General features: G+C 49.0%; 1 protein-coding gene across 50 annotated transcripts in view; it reads right to left on the bottom strand.

The window, feature by feature from the left end:
- The window catches only part of LOC119957389 (calcium/calmodulin-dependent protein kinase type II subunit beta), a 313,459-nt gene that overhangs the window by 97,971 nt on the left and 196,051 nt on the right, over positions 1-19,437 (bottom strand). For all 50 annotated transcript variants that reach the window (XM_038785348.1, XM_038785350.1, XM_038785349.1 and 47 more), the window contains exons 9-11: positions 15,173-15,267; positions 6,808-6,930; positions 3,378-3,461 (exon numbers count right to left, since the gene is read on the bottom strand). In XM_038785348.1, the coding sequence (XP_038641276.1) occupies positions 3,378-3,461; positions 6,808-6,930; positions 15,173-15,267 (302 nt within the window). The remainder of the gene's footprint in view (positions 1-3,377; positions 3,462-6,807; positions 6,931-15,172; positions 15,268-19,437) is intronic.

The following is a 19,437-nucleotide window of genomic DNA, read 5'->3' as shown; positions in this document are numbered from 1 at the left end:
CTGTCAATAGCAGTAGAATTGTACTCGGCCACAATCTGCAACCTCATGGCCTGGCATATCCCCCACTCTACCATGATCACCAAGCCAGGGGTTAACCCTGCTTCAATGAAAAGTGCAGGAAGACATGCAAGAAGCAGCACCAGGGATACCTAAAATGAGGTGTCAACCTAGTGATATTTCAACTCAGGATTATGTGCGTGCCAAGCAACGTAAGCAGCAAATGATAAGACAGACCTGAGCAATTCCACAACCAATAGATCACCCCTTCCACATCCAGTTGTGAATGGATAATTAAACAACTGGAGGAGGTAGCTCCACAAATATCCTAGTCCCCAATGTTGGAGAGTCCAGCACATCAATGCAAAAGATAAGGCTGAAGATTTCACAACAATCCTTCTCTAATGTTACCCCATATGAGGCAATCTAGAATGAAAGTCACGGATATAGGTCGAGAGATGGTAGATTTAGAACCAAGATGAGGAGGAACTACTCACAGAGGGTGGTGAAGTTGTGGAACTTGCTGCCCCATAGTGCAGTGGACTCGAGTCATTAAATCATTTCAAGGAGACAGATATATTTCTGATTTTAAAAATGGGTTAAAGGGAAAAGGGATATGGGCAACGGTGTGCGTAGATGGATTTAAGACCAGGAAGCGATCAACCGTGATCTGATTGAATGGTGGAGCAGGCTCGAAGGGCTGAAATGCCTGAAAGTGCTTCCTCCAAATGCTGTACAAGATGGCGGAGTACTCCTGATTCATCAGCTGAGGGAGGGAGAGGGAAAGAGGTGGGGGTGGTACATGGCAACCAGCAGGAAGCTTCCTGACCATGTTCTGCTCCTAATTCCTATGTTCCTCTGTCCGTAGCATCACAGACACCAGTATTCAAACAATTCAATTCACTCCACATGCTATCAAGAAATGGTTGAAGCTGCCAATATTTCCTCAGGAAATTTGGCATGTCCACATTGACTCTTACCACTTTTTTACAGATGCGCCATAGAAAGCGCCGTATCTGGCTACACCATAGCCTGGTATGGCAACTGCTCGGCCCAAGACTGTACAGACAGTCATCAACCCAGCACAGTGCAACACACAAACTCGCCTCCCATTTTTGACTCTGTTTACACCTCCCACTGCCTTGGGAAAGCAAACAGCACAATCAAAGAGCCCTCTCACCCTGGTTATTCACTCTTCCATCGGGCAGGAGATACAAAAGTCTGAGAACACGCAGTAACAGGTTCAAAAGCAGCTTCTTTCCACTGTTACCAGACTCCTGAATGATCTTTAAGGACTGAACTGATAGCTCCACGCATCTTCTCTGCTGAGTCACACTACACTCCGTATGCTCCACCCGATGTCTATGCCTATGTATTTACATTGTGTATTTATCATATGTCCTGTGTTTTTCATGTATGGAACGATCAGGCTGGACCAGATACAGAACAATACTTTTCACTGTACCTTGGTACATGTGACAATACATCTAAATCAAATCAAAACAATGCAAAAGCTATGGGTCCTGACAATATTCTGGCAATAGTACTGAAGACTTGTGCTTCAGAACTTGTCATGTCACTTGCCAAACTGTTCCAGTGCAGCTACAACTCTGGCAACTACCCAGCAGTGAAGAAAATTGCCGTAGTGTGCCTTGGGAACAAAAAGCAGGACAAATCCACCCCAGCAAGTAACTGCCCCCATTAATCTACTCTTGATCATCAGTGAAGAGATGGAAGGGGTCATCAACAGTGCTATCAAGCGGCACCTGCTCACTGCTGCTCAGTTTGGGTTCCACCAAGGTCACTCCACTTCTGGTCTCATTGGAGCCTTGGTTCAAATATGGACAAAAGAGCTCAACTCCAGAGGTGAGGTGTGATTGACTGCCCTTGACAGGAAGGCCATGTTTGACAAAGTGTGGCATCAAGGAGGCCAAACAAAAGTTGAGTCAATGGGAATCAGGGGAAAGAAGGCCAGTAATCTCAGCTCCAGGACATAATTGCAGGAGTTCCTCACGGTCATGTCCAAAGCCCAACCAACTTCAGCTGTTCCACTGTGATGTCGGATTTTCTTGTGACTGCACCATGTTCAGCACCATTCGTGACTCCTCATTTACTGACGCAGTCCACAACCAAATTCAGCAAGATCTGAACAATATGTTGGGCTGACAAGTGACAAATATTTACACCACACAAGTGCCAGGCAATAAAGCATCTCCAACAAGAGAGAATCAAACCATCGCCCCATGACATTCAATGGTATGACCATCACTGAATTCCCCCCCGTATCGACATCCTGGGGTAACAGTTGACCAGAAAGTGAACTGGACTAGACGTATAATACTGTGGCTACAAGAGCAGGTCAGAGGCTAGGAATCCTGCGGCGAGTAGCTCAGCTTCTGAATCTCTAAAGCCTGTTCACAATCTACAAGGCACAAGTTAGGAGCGTGATGGATTATTCTCCAATTGTCTGGACGACTGCAGCTCCAACAACACTGAGGAAGTTAAGACACCATCCAGGACAAAGCCACCTGCTTGTTTGGCACTGCTTGCACATATATTCACTCCCTCCACCACCGACGCACAGCGGCAGCCATGGGTATCATCTACAAGATGCAGGAACTCATCAAAGCTCCTTAAGCAGCACGTTCAAAACACATGACATTAGGACAAGTGTAGCAGACACATGACAACACCACCACCTGTAAGTTCCCCTTCAAGCGACTCACCATCCTGATTTGGAAATATATCGTTGTTCCTTCAGTGTCACTTGATCAAGATTCTAGAATTCACTTCCTAACAGCACTGTGGGTGTACCTACACCACATGGACTACAGCAGTCCAAGAAGGCAGCCCACCACCATCTTCTCAAGGGCAATTAGGAATAGGCAACAAATGCTGGCCTAGCCAATGACACCCATTTCTCTCGAATGAACATGAAACACAAGAGGACCTTTTGCTGTCAAAGAACATCAAAAACAATACTCTTAGTTTCACATGAAGGAGGCAAAAGAACAAACCTTCAGGAAACTTTTCTTGGCAAAATTTGAGAAACATGTGAGCCAGACCAATAGTGAGGTTGAGTAATGAAGAATTATGACTGAGTTCAAAAAAATGGAACTGGACAAGTTATTCATAAAAAATGACTGAGGGTTATGAAGCTTCAGTGATTCATTGAGGTAATCTCATGGGTGGGTGAATGGATCAGTAACTAGGCTGAAAACTGCATTAAGGAAAGTCTCCATTTCATGTTCAGACCCAAAGGAGGAGAAAACATTCGGAACATTTTGGAATTTGTGATCACTTGGGAACCAAGATTGACAAAGGGCCCTTGACACAGCCCCTGCCCAGCCCCACACTTATTGGAATATAGTCTTTCTCACCTTGAGTTTTCGCCTGGCATTGAATTTCTTTAAACACTCCACAGTCTCTTGGCGGTGCATCATGGATGCAACAGTGGATCGTTGCTGAAAATGAACAAAACATTTCATTTTAAAAAGGGTTTTTTTCCCCTGAGGGAACACATGTCCTCCCCGTTGTTTCTCCAGCCCATTAAAAACACGGATGGCTTCAATACACTTTCGATATGAACTCATTGGGCCATGCATCCTTACAAAAGAAAGTGTGAACTGGGCATCATCAGAATCTTCTTCAAACCCCTTTCAATCTGAGACACTTGATCATTCTCTGAGACTGAGGTGTTACATGTCTATAACCCACATTAAATATAGCAAATGGAGGAAATAAAGGCACACAAAAATCTACCATTTGCCTCAATAACATTTGTGAAATGGTTAAGTACAAGCAACATTACTTTGTGAATACACTACAAGGTGTGAGGCTTCTGTCTTCTAATTTATAGAACTAGCGAAAGTGACACTATTCTGAAACTGGATGCACAATATGTTTGCAGACAATCACAGAATATTAGTGCAGCAGAGTCCCTTTGGCCCATTGAGACTGCACCACTGCATGAAAGGCACCTGGTCTGCCTACCTAATCCCATTAGTCAGCGCTTGGCCTCAAAGGTTATGACATGCCAAGTGTTAGAACATAGAACATAGAACGATACAGCGCAGTACAGGCGCTTCGGCCCTCGATGTTGCACCGACATGGAAAAAACTAATGGCCATCTAACCTACACTATGCCCTTATCATCCATATGCTTATCCAATAAACTTTTAAATGCCCTCAATGTTGGCGAGTTCACTACTGTTGCAGGTAGGGCATTCCACGGCCTCATCACTCTTTGCGTAAAAGACCCACCTCTGACCTCTGTCCTATATCTATTACCCCTCAATTTAAGGCTATGTCCCCTCGTGCTAGCCACCTTCATCCGCGGGAGAAGGCTCTCGCTGTCCACCCTATCTAACCCTCTGATCATTTTGTATGCCTCTATTAAGTCACCTCTTAACCTTCTTCTCTCTAACGAAAACAACCTCAAGTCCATCAGCCTTTCCTCATAAGATTTTCCCTCCATACCAGGCAACATCCTGGTAAATCTCCTCTGCACCCGTTCCAAAGCTTCCACGTGCTTCCTATAATGAGGCGACCAGAACTGTACGCAATACTCCAAATGCGGCCGTACTAGAGTTTTGTACAACTGCAACATGACCTCATGGCTCCGGAACTCAATCCCTCTACCAATAAAGGCCATCACACCATAGGCCTTCTTCACAACCCTATCAACCTGGGTGGCAACTTTCAGGGATCTGTGTACATGGACACCGAGATCCCTCTGCTCATCCACACTACCAAGAATTTTATCATTAGCCAAATATTCCTCATTCCTGTTATTCTTTCCAAAGTGAATCACCTCACACTTCTCCACATTAAACTCCATTTGCCACCTCTCAGCCCAGCTCTGCAGCTTATCTATGTCCCTCTGTAACCTGCAACATCCTTCCGCACTGTCTACAACTCCACCGACTTTAGTGTCGTCTGCAAATTTACTCACCCATCCTTCTGCGCCCTCCTCTAGGTCATTTATAAAAATGACAAACAGCAACGGCCTCAGAACAGATCCTTGTGGTACACCACTCGTAACTGAACTCCATTCTGAACATCTCCCATCAACCACCACTCTCTGTCTTCTTTCAACTAGCCAATTTCTGATCCACATCTCTAAATCACCCTCAATCCCCAGCCTCCGTATTTTCTGCAATAGCCGACCGTGGGGAACCTTATCAGACGCAAATCTTTCACCCAGGTATTTGGTTTTAATAAATTTAGAGTACCCAATTCAGTTTTTTCCATATGAGGGGCAATTTAACATGGCCAATCCACTTACCCTGCACATTTTTGGGTTGTGGGGGTGAAACCCACGCAAACACGGGAGAAAGTACAAACTCCACACGGACAGTGACCCAGGGCCAGGATCGGACCTGGGACCTCGGCGCCGTGAGGCAGCAGTGCATCCACTGCACCATCGTGCTGCCCTTCCCCATTTTAAAGGATGTGAGGCAACCCGCCTCTAACACCCCCCCAGGCAGTGAATTCCAGATCGTCACCACCCTCTGGGTGAAAAAGATTTTGCTCAAATCCCTCCTAAACCTCCTGCCCTCACCATGAACTTGTGTCCCCTTGTATCTGTCCCTTCAACTAAGGGGAACAGCTGCTCCCTATCCATCCTATCCATGTCCCTCATAATCTTGTGCACCTCAATCAGGTCAGCCCTCAATCTTCTCTGCTCCAACGAAAACAACCCAAGCTTATCCAACCCGTCTTCATAATTTAAATGTTCCATCCCAGGCAACATCCTGGTGAATCACTTCTGCAACCCCTCCAACGTATCCTTCCTATAATGTGGCAACCAAAATTGAACACAGTACTCAAGCTGTGGCCTCACCAAGGTCTATACATGAGGTCTCAACATGACTCCCTGCTTTTGTAATCTATGCCTCAATTGATAAAGGCAAGTGTCCGATATTTCACCTGTCTTTCTGCCTTCAGAGATCTGTAGACAAACATGCCACGGTCCCTTTGTTCCTCAGAACTTCCCAATATCAGGCGAACCACTGAATACTTCCTTGTCAAATTATTCCGAAAGTGCATCGCCTCACACTTTTCAGGGTTAAATTCCATCTGCAAATTTTCTGCCCATTTGACCATCCGGTCTATATCTTCCTGTAACCCAAGACACTCAACCTCACTGTTAACCATCCGGCTAATCTTTATGTCATCCGCAAATATCCAGACATAGGAACAGCTTCTTCCTCACAGCTACTAGACTCCTCAATGACTTTTCCTCGGACTGTAAGAACTCTATCCACGACGTCCTATACTGCTCTTGCTCATGTATTTGCTTTGTTTGGCCCCTTGCTCCGCACTGTTACTAATCACTGTTTGTCGATGTACCATTTGTCAATGTACTCTGTTGGTTATTCTTTTTTGGCTACCATGTACGTACTGTGTATGTTCCCTTGGCCGCAGAAAAATACTTTTCACTGTACTTTGGCACATGTGACAATAAATCAAATCAAATATCTTGGGATTTTCCCTACTTTCACCAGCCAGAACTTTCTCATATCCCGTCTTTGTACTCCTAATTGCTTTCTTAAGCTCCATGCTGCACTTTCTGTACTCCACTAATGCCTGTCTCTTGATTTGGACCCCTTGTACTTGCTAAAAGCCTCTCTTTTCCTTTTCATCGTATTCTGAATGTCTATGGCAATTCATGGATTGTTACTTCTTCCTATGACCCTAGAGGGAACATGTTGGGCCTGTACCCTCCCCATTTTCTTTTTGAACGCGATGATGAAAGCTGAAGACACCCTTCCTTCTTGTAAGCAATGTCAGCATGTGAACACTTACACAGACCCAGGGGTGTTTCAGAGCTTCGGTGGCAGTAATACGTTTGGCAGGGTTAATTGTCAGCATCTGGTTGATGAGATTCTTGGCCTCTGGAGTAACTGTGTCCCATTCCGGAGAAGGAAACTAGGAGGGAGAGAAAAGCAGCGACAGTGAAGACAGAGAACTTGCAAGAAATGGAGTGCACCTTACACAGAAGTTCATAATCATTTTATTTACGTTTACATTTGTTTCTTTTATTTGTATTAAATGGAGGTGGAAGTCATTACTGCCTTGGTATGGTTTCATTTTGAGTATAAAATAAACGGGTGACAAAAGTATTTTCAAAGACAGCACCAAGCTCCATTCACCTATCACCTCTCTGCTTGCTAACCTACATTGACTTCCAGTTGAGCAACACCCAAGTTCAAAATTCTCAAGTTGACATTCCTCCATCGTTCCACCTCTCTCTTTTTCTCTGCCAATTTTTTCCAGCCTCAAAAATTTTCACTTTTGTAATTCTGGTCAAGGTTTCTCGAGCATCCTTAATCATTGGCAGATGTGCCTTCAGGTTCCATGGCCCTGAACTGGGAAAGTCCCTGCTTCTTCGTCCCCTCTACCTTTCTTCCTTCAAGACCATCCATCAAATCTACCTCTTTGTCTAAACGTTTGGTCATCTTCTCTAACATCTCCGAAGGGGCATGGTTTACACCCCTTTGGACCGTTTATTGTTTTCAAGGTGCTGTATAAACACAAATAGTTGCATTAACCAATTATATTAACAATAATCTTTATTAGTGTCACAAGTAGGATTACATTAACTGCAATTAAGTTACTGAGAAAATCCAATTAATGCCACAAGAAGTTAATCTATACAATGTCAAACTCAATGGTATAAAATATGACATCAATCAGTATGTGGTCATTTATATTGCTCGAGGACACTGAATAGCCATTTATTCAAGCTGGACAACCAAAGTAGAAAAGATAAAACATGCTTTACTTTTGTTACTTTCGGTATATTCACTATTGGGAAGACATGACTTAGTTGTGGGACAATACATCCATTACAATCAATCATGTTATTATAACTGTCAGATCTCTGTTCAGTGACACTGAAGAGGACTAACATTTATTTCTCTGATGTGGAGATGCCGGCGTTGGACTGGGGTGAGCACAGTAAGAAGTCTTACAACACCAGGTTAAAGTCCAACAGGTTTGTTTCAAACACGAGCTTTCGGAGCACGGCTCCTTCTTCAGGTGAATGGAAAGGCTTGTTCCAGAAATGTTTATATAGACACAGTCAGAGATGCCCCGGAATGCGAGCACCTGCAGGCAATCAAATCATCAAAGATGCAGAGAGAGAGGTAACTCCAGGTTAAAGAGGTGTGAATTGTATTATTTCTCTGTAAGAGGTTATAAAAACTGGTTTGACTGCAGTGTTAGGCTTCTCTATTCCCAGATGAAGTACAACCAAAACTGTTGCTGCCAATAAGTAATGAATGAAAAGATAGTGCCGGTCAACCTATATTTAATCCATCATCAAGTTAGTTTTGAACTGCGAAGTTCCTACTGAATCGAGACTCAGACCCAGACTTCATCAATTATCTAATGATCAACTCGTCAGAGGGGAGGGATCAGCAGGACATAGTTGGCTCCCTAAGCAGCTTGTCTGGGAGTGGCAATAAACTGTGGCAGACTTCATCAAGGAAGACAGTTCACAGAATTTAGGAGGCACATGACACATTGCTGGGACTATGCAAGGTCGAGCCACCATTGGGGACTAACAGTGTTCCACACTTCAGCTCCAGGCAATGTTCAAGCACGTGTCTTGTTTGAAGCTAGCTGAGAAAACAGTGGGAAAGTCATCGGATCACTATGGTGGCAAGATCTGCAGGTTGAACCAACACAATGTAAGTGATTCCCTTTTGCATACTCAGGCGAACCCAATTCACAGGTCCTCCAGGTCTATCTGTGTTATCTCTGGGATTATAGGAGTAGGAAACGTGAACTTTTAGTGAGGATCATTTATCTCCGGCCAGGCAGTACTCATTGTCACCTCTACATAGGGCAGACTAAAGAAGACCATGTTACGGATCATGTTTGCTCAGCCTGCAAGCCTGTGGCAAACTGGGGTACAGCATTTCATTTTCCAGTTCGACACATTGCAGCCCTGGGGACCCCATGTTGAGTTCAGCAATTTTAGATTTTGACCTCTCTCCTCCCCACATTAAATCATTTAAAAATCATAAATTCTGGACTTCTGGTGGCGGCTATGAGGGAGTAAGTCGCACATTTGGTGGCTCCCGCTCTGGCGGGACTTTTGGACCTTTTCCGCGGTTTTGAGTTTTGGCTTTGAATTAGGCTCTGGACCCACACAGTGGTGCATGGAACGGAGAACCCCAAGGGACGGAAAAGGAAGAAACAAAAAGGTAAGCAGGGGCTGGGTGGAGGTTGCAGCTGAAGACAACATGGCTTATGTTCTGAGCCCTGCTGCGACGGCCCAGCCATCGACGGAGAAGCTGATGCAGGGCATCCAAGAGGGCTATGCCAGCCAGAAACGGGACTGTCTTGACCCGATAAAGGAGTCGATCGATCAGCTGGAGCGCAGGCTGGATGCCCAGGATCGGATGATTCAGAAGTTGGAGAAAGTGCTGGCGGACCAGGAAGAGCACCAAACGGTGGTCGAACTAGAGGTGGGGATGCTGAAGGATCAGCAAAAGAGGCTGCTGGAGAAGGTGGAAGATCTGGAGAACAGAGCTCGCTGGCAGAACTTAAGAATTGTCGGTCTCCCTGAGGGGGCTGATGTGGCGAGTATGTTCCAGAAGTATCTGGGGGAGGGGGCTTTTCCCCAATCGTTGGAGGTGGACAGGGCGATGGCGAGGAAGCCACGGCCGGGGGACCCCCTAAGGGGTCCGGTTCCACAGATTTCTGGATAAGGAGTGTGTTCTCCAGTGGGCCAAGCGTACTAGGAGCTGCAAATGGGACAAGAGCATACTGCGTGTCTATCATGACCCGAGTGTGGAGGTGGCCAGAAGGAGGGCAGGCTTCAGGCAAGTGAAGGAGATCCTTTAAGAAGAAGGTGAAATTTGGGCTGCTTTACCCGGCGCATCTTTGGGTTATGTACGAGGACCAGCACCATTATTTCGGATCGCCTGAAGACACGATGGACTTTGCGAAGAAGAAGGTGCTGGCACAGAACTGAGAACTTTTTGGTTTTAAGTTGTAACTTTTCTGAGTGATGTGTATATGTTTTGACTTGCATTTTTCTTCTGCTTTTAAGTTTTGGTAAAGATGGGGATGTATTCGGTTTCCATGGGTTTTCAGTGTTTTGATAGGGGTGGCTGGTGGGGGCTTTTTACTTTTTATTACTTTGATTTGCACTATTGGGTGGGGGCTTTTTGTGGCGGTTTTTGTCTGTTCTGGGTTGTCTCCTATGGTAATTGGGAGATTGTTCAGTCTCGGTTTGATGGGCGAGGGGAGGGGAGTAGGGAACAATAGGTGGGAGACTTCTTGGTGCCGGAGGCGAGGGTCACCAGGCTAGCTGGGTGAGCTAGTCTACGGAAGCACAGTGGGGGGTGTGTATATGTTCAATATACTCTGCTGACGAGGGAGGGACTTAGGTTTTGGGACAGAGAAAAGGTCGGGGGCTGCCAGGAGGCGGGCATGGTCTAGGGGCGGGCCCAGGAAAGGGGATGGCTGATCGGCGGAGGGGGGTGGCGTGGTGCTCCCCCAACCAGGCTGATCACCTGGAATGTTAGATGGTTGAATGGGCCGGTCAAGAGGACACGTGTGTTCGCACATCTGAGGTCGCTGAAGGTGGACGTGGTGATGTTGCAGGAGACACACCTGAAAGTAGTGGATCAAGTTAGGCTAAGGAAGAGTTGGGTCAGTCACGTCTTTCATTCGGAGCTGGACACCAAGACTAGAGGGGTGGCGATTTTAATCAATAAGCGGGTGCAATTCCAGGTGGGCAGTATCATCTCGGACAGGGGGGGGGCGTTATGTCATGGTGAGTGGTAAGCTGGAGGGGAGGAAGGTAGTCTTGGTTAACGTGTACACGCCACACGTGGACGATGTAGCATTCATAAAGAGTGTACTGGGGAATATACCTGACCTGGAGTCACACACGTTGGTGATGGGAGGGGATTTTAATACAGTTATCGACCCCGGCCTGGACCGGTTGTGTTCGAAAACAGGGTGTGCCAGCAATGGCAAAGGAACTGATAAGGTTCATGGAGCTGATGGGGGGGGGGGGGGGGGGGGGGGGGGGGGGGGGGGGGGGGGGGAGGGGGGGGAATCAACCCATGGAGGTTTGGGCAGCCGACTGGGAGAGTTTTCTTTTATTCGCATGTGCATAAGGTTTACTCCCAGATTAATTTTTTCATTTTGAGCAGGGATTTGCTGGTGGGGGTGGTGGACACGGGGTATTCAGCCATCACTATTTTGGATCATGCCCCACATTGGGTGGAACTGCAGGTTAGTGAGGGGAGCTTCCAGTGCTCACAATGGAGATTGGATGTGGGCCTGTTGGCGGATGAGGCGGTGTGCGAGAGGGTGAGGAAGTGCATGCAGAACTACCTGCAGATCAACAACACGGGGGAAGTCTCAGCAACGGTGGTCTGGGAGGCGCTGAAAGTAGTGGTGAGGGGAGCTGATTTCAATCCGAGCTCATAGGGACAGGACGGATAGGGCAGAGACGGACCGACTGGTTAAGGAGATCCTACAGATAGATAGGAGGTATGCGGCGACCCCGGATGTGGAACTGTTAAGGGAACGTCGGAGGCTGCAGGCTGAGTTTGGGGTGTTGTCTACAGGCAAGGCAGTGGAGCAGCTTAGAAAGGCGAGGGGGCGTTTTAATGAACATGGGGAGAAGGCCAGCAGAATGCTGGCACAGCAGCTTACGAAAAGGGAGGCGACCAGGGGAATAGACAAGGTGGTTGATGGGGATGGGAATCGGCAGGGCTAAACATGGCATTCAGGGACTTTTACAGCAAACTCAATCGCTTGGCACCCCCCACGGGGCCCGAGGGGATGAGACACTTTTTGGACAGACTGACCTTCCCAAGGGTGGGCAGGGAGCTGGTGGGCGGGCTGGGGGCTCCGATCAGGGCCAAAGAAATAGCTGAGGGCTTGAAGGCAATGCAATCGGGTAAAGCCCCGGGGCCGGATGGGTACCCGGTGGAATTTACAAGAAATTCTCGGGGATACTAGGGCTGGTTTCCAATCAGGCGAGGGATAGAGAGGTGCTGCCCCCGACGATGTCACAGGCCACTATTCGTTAATATTGAAGAGGGACAAGAACCCAAAGCTATGTGGGTCTTTTAGGCCACTTCACTGCTTAATGTGGATGCCAAGCTGCTGGCCAAATTTTTGGCCTCCACGATTGAAGATTATGTCCCGGATGTGATTATGGAGGATCAAACCGGATTTGTCAAGGGCAGGCAGTTGGTGGCCAATGTAAGAAGGCTGCTCAACGTGATTATGATGCCCCCAGAGAGCAGGAGGTTGAGGTAGTGGCGGCCATGGATGCAGAGAAGGCGTTCGACTGAGTGGAGTGGGACTATCTAGGGAGGTGTTGGCACGATTTGGGTTCGGTAGGGGCTTTATCGACTGGGTTAGGCTGTTGTACCAGGTCCCGGAGGCTAGTGTAAGGACGAATAGGACGACCTTGGACTATTTTGACTGCACCGGGGCACAAGACAGGGATGCCTCCTCTCCCCACTGCTGTTGGCGTTAGCTATAGAGCCTCTGGCAATTGCTCTGAGCTTCAAGGGGTTGGAAGGGGCTAGTTAGGGGTAGGGTGGAACATATTCTCGCTGTATGCGGACGACCTGCTCTTATATGTAGCAGATCCAGGGGCAGGGATGGGTGAGGTCATGGTGACTATGGGGGAATTTAGCTGGTTTTCGGGATATAAACTGAATATGGCAAAGAGCTAGATGTTTGTAGTACAGGCAAGAGATCAGGAAGGTCGGCTGGGGGAGCTACCATTTAGGTTAGTGGGGGACAGTTTTAGGTACCTAGGGATACAAGTGGCGCGCGACTGGGGCCGGTTACATAAGTTAAACTTGTCCCGGTTAGTCGAGCAGATGAGGGGCGGATTCCAGAGATGGGATGCGCTACCGCTGTCGCAGGCTGGGAGGATTGAGAGGGTTAAGATGACGGTCCTACTGTGATTTTTATTTGTATTCCAATGCCTCCCAATTTTCATTCCGCGGTCCTTTTTTAAGAGGATGAACAAAATCATTTTGGGCTTTGTCTGGGCGGGTAAGTCCCCGCGGGTGAAGAAGGCAATGATCGAGAGGAATCGGGGGGAGGGGAGGCTTGCCCTGCCAAACTTCAGTAATTACTACTGGGCGGCCAATATTGCTATGATGAGGAAGTGGGTGGCGGGGGCAGGGTCAGCATGGGAGCGCATGGAGGCAGCTTCATGTAGGGGCACCAGCTTGGGGACGTTGATAACGGCACCTCTGCCGTTCCAGCCGGCGAGATATTCCACCAGTCCTGTGGTGGTGGCGGCCTTAAGGATCTGGGGTCAGTGGAGAAGGTACGTTGGAACAGTGGGATCATCGGTCTGGTGCCCATTATGTGACAACCACTGGTTTGCCCCAGGGAGCCTGAATGGGGGGTTTCGAGTACGGCGATGGGCGGGAATTGAGAGGATGGGAGACCTGTTCCTGGAAGGGAGTTTTCCTAGCTTGAGGGCGCTGGAGGAGAAGTTTGGGTTGGCAAGAGGGAACTTCAGATATTTACAGGTGCGGGACTTTCTGCGCAGACAGGTATCATCCTTCCTACTCCTGCCACTAAGGGGGATCCAGGAAAGGGTAGTGTCTAGGGGATGGGTGGGGGAGGGGAGTGTCTCGGACATCTACAAAGAACTAATGGGGGCGGAGGAGACGCAGACCGAGGAGCTGAAGCGCAAGTGGGAGGAGGAGCTTGGGGGAGAGATGGAGGACGGCTTATGGGCAGACGCGTTGAGCAGAGACAACGCAGCCGCTACATGCGCAAGGCTCAGCTTGATCCAATTCAAGTGGTACACCGGGCCCATATGACAGTGGCCCGGATGAGCAGATTCTTTGAGGTATCCAAGATATGCAGGCGGACCAGCGAACCATGTCCACATATTCTGGGCATGTCCAAAACTTGGGGGATATTGGCAGGGTTTGCGGACTTCATGTCCAGAGTATTCAAAATAAGGGTGGGAATGAGTCTAGAGGTGGCGATTTTTGGGGTGTTGGAAGATCCGTGAATCCAGGAGGAGAAAGAGGCAAATGTTCTGGCCTTTGCCTCCATGGTAGCCCGGAGATGGATATAATTAGCTTGGAAGGACTCAAAGCCTCCGAAGTCGGAGGCCTGGTTAACCAACATGGCGAGCTTTCTCGGCCTGGAGAAGATTAAGTTCGCCTTGAGAGGATCAGTGTTAGGTTTCGCCCGGAGGTGCAACCATTCATCCTTCTTTGCGGAGAATTAATAGTCAGCGGGAGGCGGGTTGGGGGGGGGGGGGGGGGGGGGGGGCTGGCGGTTAGCATGACTAGGGGGTTAAATAGGCGGGGTTTTAGAGGGACGGTGTCGGTGTTTGCACTATGTTATTGTTCTTTGTACACTGTTTCTATCTGCTGTTGCTTGTAATGCCAAAATACTCATTAAAATGTTTGTTAAAAAACCCATAAAATTCCATACATTGTACTGTCTCAATGCAAATAACCCACGAGGATTATCCAACCCACACGAGGCGACCAGTCTTTTGTATTTAGAGTTGTGACATCTTGTTGTAATCCCTCCCAGCTACATTTTAGTTTTCTACTGTTTTCCCTCCCTCCTGATGCTGCCAGACTTCTGAGCTTTTCCAGAATCCTCTCTTCTTGTTGTTTGTTCATAATGTTGGCCTCAACCAATTGGGTTTTTCCAGCACAAAAAAGTACATAAAATTGGAAAATAGCTATTTAGGTCATGTTTGGGGCAGGGGTGGCACCCCATTGTCTTTTGCTCTTGGGAGGGGCTGTGCAACATCGGGACCTTTCTGTACAAGCAGACAGTTGAGTGGTGTGATTGGAAATGGCTTTTGTTTTGTTTTTTAAAAATAAATTTAGAGTACCCAATTATTTTTTCCAATTAAGGGGCAATTTAGAGTTTTCAATCTACCTATCCTGCACATCTTTGGGTTGTGGGGGTGAAATTCACGCAGACACGGGGAGAATGTGCAAACTTCACACAGACAGTGACCCAGGGCCGGGATTCGAACCCGGGTCCTCAGCGCCGTAGGCAGCAATGCTAACCACTGTGCCACCGTGCTGCCCTGGGATTGGAAATGTTGATGGAAAGGAAGAAATAAAGTTTTCAATTCTGCTATCACGCGAGTGAAATCAAGTTACTGTCATATACGTACATCATATGCACCAGCCTTGATCTGCTGATAGAGCTTGTGCTGGTCTTCATCCCAGAAAGGAGGGTAGCCAACGAGCAAGATGTAGAGAATAACTCCTAAAAAACAAAACAAGAACGCAATCAGGCAAATGTATTTCAATCGATGCGACCCACTGAATTTTCCACACAAAGTTTAAATCAAAGGTGAATATTTAACCCAGAGATATTCACAGCCTCCACAGTTGATTTGATTTATTACTGTCACATGTATTAGTATACAGTGAAAAGTATTGTTTCTTGCATGCTGTACCAACAATGCATACCGTACATAGGGAAGGAAGGAGAGACTGCAGAATATAATGTTACAGTTATAGCAAGGTGTAGAGAAAAGATCAACTTAATACGAGGTAGGTCCATTCAAAAGTCTGATTGCTATTCTGAAGCTGTTCTTGAGTCAGTTGGTACGCGACCTCAAACCTTTATATCTTTTTCCTGACGGAAGAAGGTGGAAGAGAGTATGTCAGGGGTGCGTGGCATCCTTAATTATTCTGGCTGCCTTTCTGAGGCAGCGGGAATTATAGATAGAGTCAATGGATGGGAGGCTGGTTTGTGTGATGGACTGGGCTACATTCACAACCTTTTGTAGTTTCCTGCGGTCTTGGGCAGAGCAGGCTCCATACCAAGCTGTGATACAACCAGAAAGAATGCTTTCTATGGTGCATCTGTAGAAGTTGGAAATAGAAATTGCTTATTGTCACAAGTAGACTTCAAATGAGGTTACTGTGAAAAGCCCCTAGTCGCCACATTCCGGCGCCTGTTCGGGGAGGCGGGTACGGGAATTGAACCGTGCCTCTGGCCTGCCTTGGTTTGCTTTAAAAGCCAGCTATTTAGCCCTGTGCTAAACCAGAGGGTCGTAGCTGACATGCCAAATTTCCTTAGTCTTCTGAGAAAGTAGAGTCTTGGTGAGTTTTCTTAACTATAGTGTCAGCATGGGGGGATGAGGACAGGCTGTTGATGATCTGTATACCTAAAAACTTGAAGCTCTTGACCCTTTCTACTTCGTTCCCATTGATGTAGACAGGAGCATGTTCCTGAAGTGGACAGTTGTACATCTGTGCATGACAATATCATTAAGAGTGACCACCACAGACACATTCTGGAGACAAAGTCCTGTCTTCACATTGTAGATACACTCCATCGAGTTGTTTAGCACTGCTACCGTGCTAAATAGGATTGACTGATCAACCACGAGGCACTGTGGGCCATCACACAGAACTCCTACAGCTGCAGAAGGAGGCCCTTCAGCCCATCGAGTCTGCATTGACCCTGTGAAAGAGCATCCTACTGAGGCCCACTCCCTGTCATATCCCCATAACCCCACCTATCCTGCACATCCTGAGGCACTAAGGGGCAATTTTATCATAGCCAATCCACCTAACCTGCACATTTCTGGACGAGAACACCTGGAGGAAACTCAAGCAGACATGGGGAGAAAGTGCAAACTCCACATGGACAGTCATCCAAGGCCAGAATTGAACCCAGGTCTTTGACCCTGTGAGGCAGCAGTGCTAACCACTGTGTTGCCATGTCACCCGCACAGCAGCAGAATTGTATTCAGCCACCATTTGTAACCTTATGGCCCAGAATATAGCCCACTCTACCATTGTTACCAAGCCAGTGGATCAACCCTAGTTCAATGAAGAGTGCAGGAAGACGCAGCTAAGGGATTTCTTGGCCAACGGATCGAATCCAAGCTCTGCAGCCGTGTCACATCTCACCATGAATGATGATGTGCAATTAAACAACTCACTGGAGGAGGATCAATAAATATTCACATCCCAAATGATGGCGATGCCCAGCACATCAACGCAAAAGATAAGACTGAAGCATTTGCTACCATCTTCAGCCAGAAGTACCGAGTGGAAGATTGATCTCAGCCTCCTGTCGGAGCTCCCAGCATCACAGATTCCACTCTTCAGCCAATTTGATTCACATTGGTGATATCATTGAATTGCTTAATGCACCATAAAGCCTATGACCCTGACGCTCATAGTTAAAGTCCCCCCCCCCCCCCCCCCCCCCCCCGTCTCTAGATCCGGAATGCGGCCCAACATGCGCCGCATAAAACCCGCATCTTCCCAATTTGGGGCATAGACATTCACCAGCACCACCCACTTGCAACTTGCCGCTCACCATCACATACCTCCCTCCACTGTCAGCCACCACCTTTGACGCCTCAAACGACACCCTTTTTCCCACCAGAATTGCCACCCCCCGATTTTTTGCATCCAGCCCCGAATGAAACACCTGGCCTACCCAGCCCCTCAGTCTAACCTGGTCTGCCACCTTCAGGTGCATCTCCTGGAGCATAGCCACGTCCGCCTTCAGCCCCTTCAGGTACGTAAACACCCGGGCCCGTTTGACCGGCCCATTCAGCGCCCTCACATTCCAGGTTATCAGCCGGATCCGAGGGCTCCCTGCCCCCCTCCCCTGCCGATTAGCCATAACCCGTCCCCTGCCCGCCCCAGGCCAGTGCCTCTCGCTCGGCCCGTTCCACATGGCGGCAAACCCCCACCCCGGCCCCCCCTACATACTCCAGCTCCTTCCTGACCGTTTCAGCAGCAACCCGGTACCCCCCCCCCCCCCCCCCCCCCCCCCCCCCCCCCCCCCCCCCCCCCCCCCCCCCCCCCCCACCCCCCCCCCCCCAAGGCTAGGGCCCGTCCCAGTCGCGTTACTCCCTCCGTAGCACTCCCCGTGAGCCAGCTAACTTCTGCTGACACCGGCAGCTGCCGCCACACCTCCGACCCCTCCCCCAGACCCATCAGCAGACCTTCCTCCTCCCCCTCTTGCGCGGGGAAAAAAGCCCGCGCTTCTCAGCTCCGACCCCGCCCCATCCACCCTCAGCGCTTTCCCTCTGCCCAACCCCGCCCACGCAAAAAAAGACAGCACCCCACCCGCCCTAGCAACAACACACAACCAGCTTAAAACAGCATGAAACAGCATAAAACAAAGACCCTTCCCACCCAAAGTTAACACAGTTATTTACAAACCCCCGACCCTCAGTCAGAGTCCAACTTCTCGGCCCGCACAAAGGCCCACGCCGCCTCCGGGGACTCAAAATAAAAGTGCCGGTCCTTGTAAGTGACCCACAGAAGCGCCGGCTGTAACATGCCAAACTTCACACTCTTTCTGTGGTTGTACCCGGCCCTCCACTTAGCCACCTCCGCACTCTAGTCCTGGTAGATCCGCACTACCGTGTTCTCCCACTTGCTGCTTCGCTCCTCTTGGCCCACCTAAGCACGCACTCTCGGTCAACGAATCAGTGGAACCGCACCAGCACCGCCCGTGGCGGCTCATTCGGCTTGGGCCTCCTGGCCAGTATTCTGTGGGCCCCCTCCAGCTCCAGGGGCCCCTGGAAAGACCCAGCTCCCATCAGCGAGTTCAACAAAACGACTACATAGGCCCCCAGGTCTGACCCCTCCAGCCCCTCCGTGAGGCCCAGGATCCGCAAATTTTTCCACCTCGACCGGTTCTCCATCTCCTCGGACCGCTGCTGCCACTTCTTATGGAGCGCCTCGTGCATCTCCACCTTTACCGCGAGCGCCGCGGCCTCATCCTCTCTTTCGGAGGCTTGTTGTCGGAGCTCCTGGATCTCCACCCCCTGGGCTGTCTGCGTCGCCAGCAGCTTGTCTGCATTTGCCTTCAGCGAGTCCAGCAGCTCCACTTTTAGCTCCTGAAAACAGCGCTGGAGAGTCTCCTGTTGCACCTGTGCCCACTGCCTCCATTCGTCGAGGCCTCCGCCGGCCGCCATCTTGATTCTCTTTCCCCGCTTTTTCTTAGGCGCTGCCACCGCTATTTTGCTGGCCCCACTCCTGGTCAAGGCCATAGACCACTGGGGATCCGCTGCAGACATCTTCCCACGTCGGGAACCGTCGAGCAAATACCGCTGGGGGCCCTTACAAGAGCCCAAAAGTCCGTTCCTGGCGGGAGCTGCCGAACGTGCGGCTTAGCTCCGCGTAGCCGCAACCGGAAGTCAAGAGGCACTTAGTTAGCAATTACCTGCTCACTGACTCTCATTTTGAGTATGCCAGCATCATTCAGCTCCTGAGCTTATTGGTTCAAACATGGGTAGAGGAACATAATTCTGGAGAGCAATATGTGGCACACTGGTTAGCACTGGGACTGTGCCGCTGAGGACCCGGGTTCGAATCCCGGCCCTGGGTCAATGTCCGAGTGGAGTTTGCACATTGGTCTCGTGTCTGCGTGGGTTTCCCCCCGATAACCTAA

This window comes from Scyliorhinus canicula, chromosome 26 (assembly GCF_902713615.1).
Source record: "Scyliorhinus canicula chromosome 26, sScyCan1.1, whole genome shotgun sequence".
Lineage (NCBI taxonomy): Eukaryota > Metazoa > Chordata > Chondrichthyes > Carcharhiniformes > Scyliorhinidae > Scyliorhinus > Scyliorhinus canicula.
Note: the sequence above shows the minus strand (reverse complement) of the source record. Positions and strands in the feature narration are given on the sequence as shown.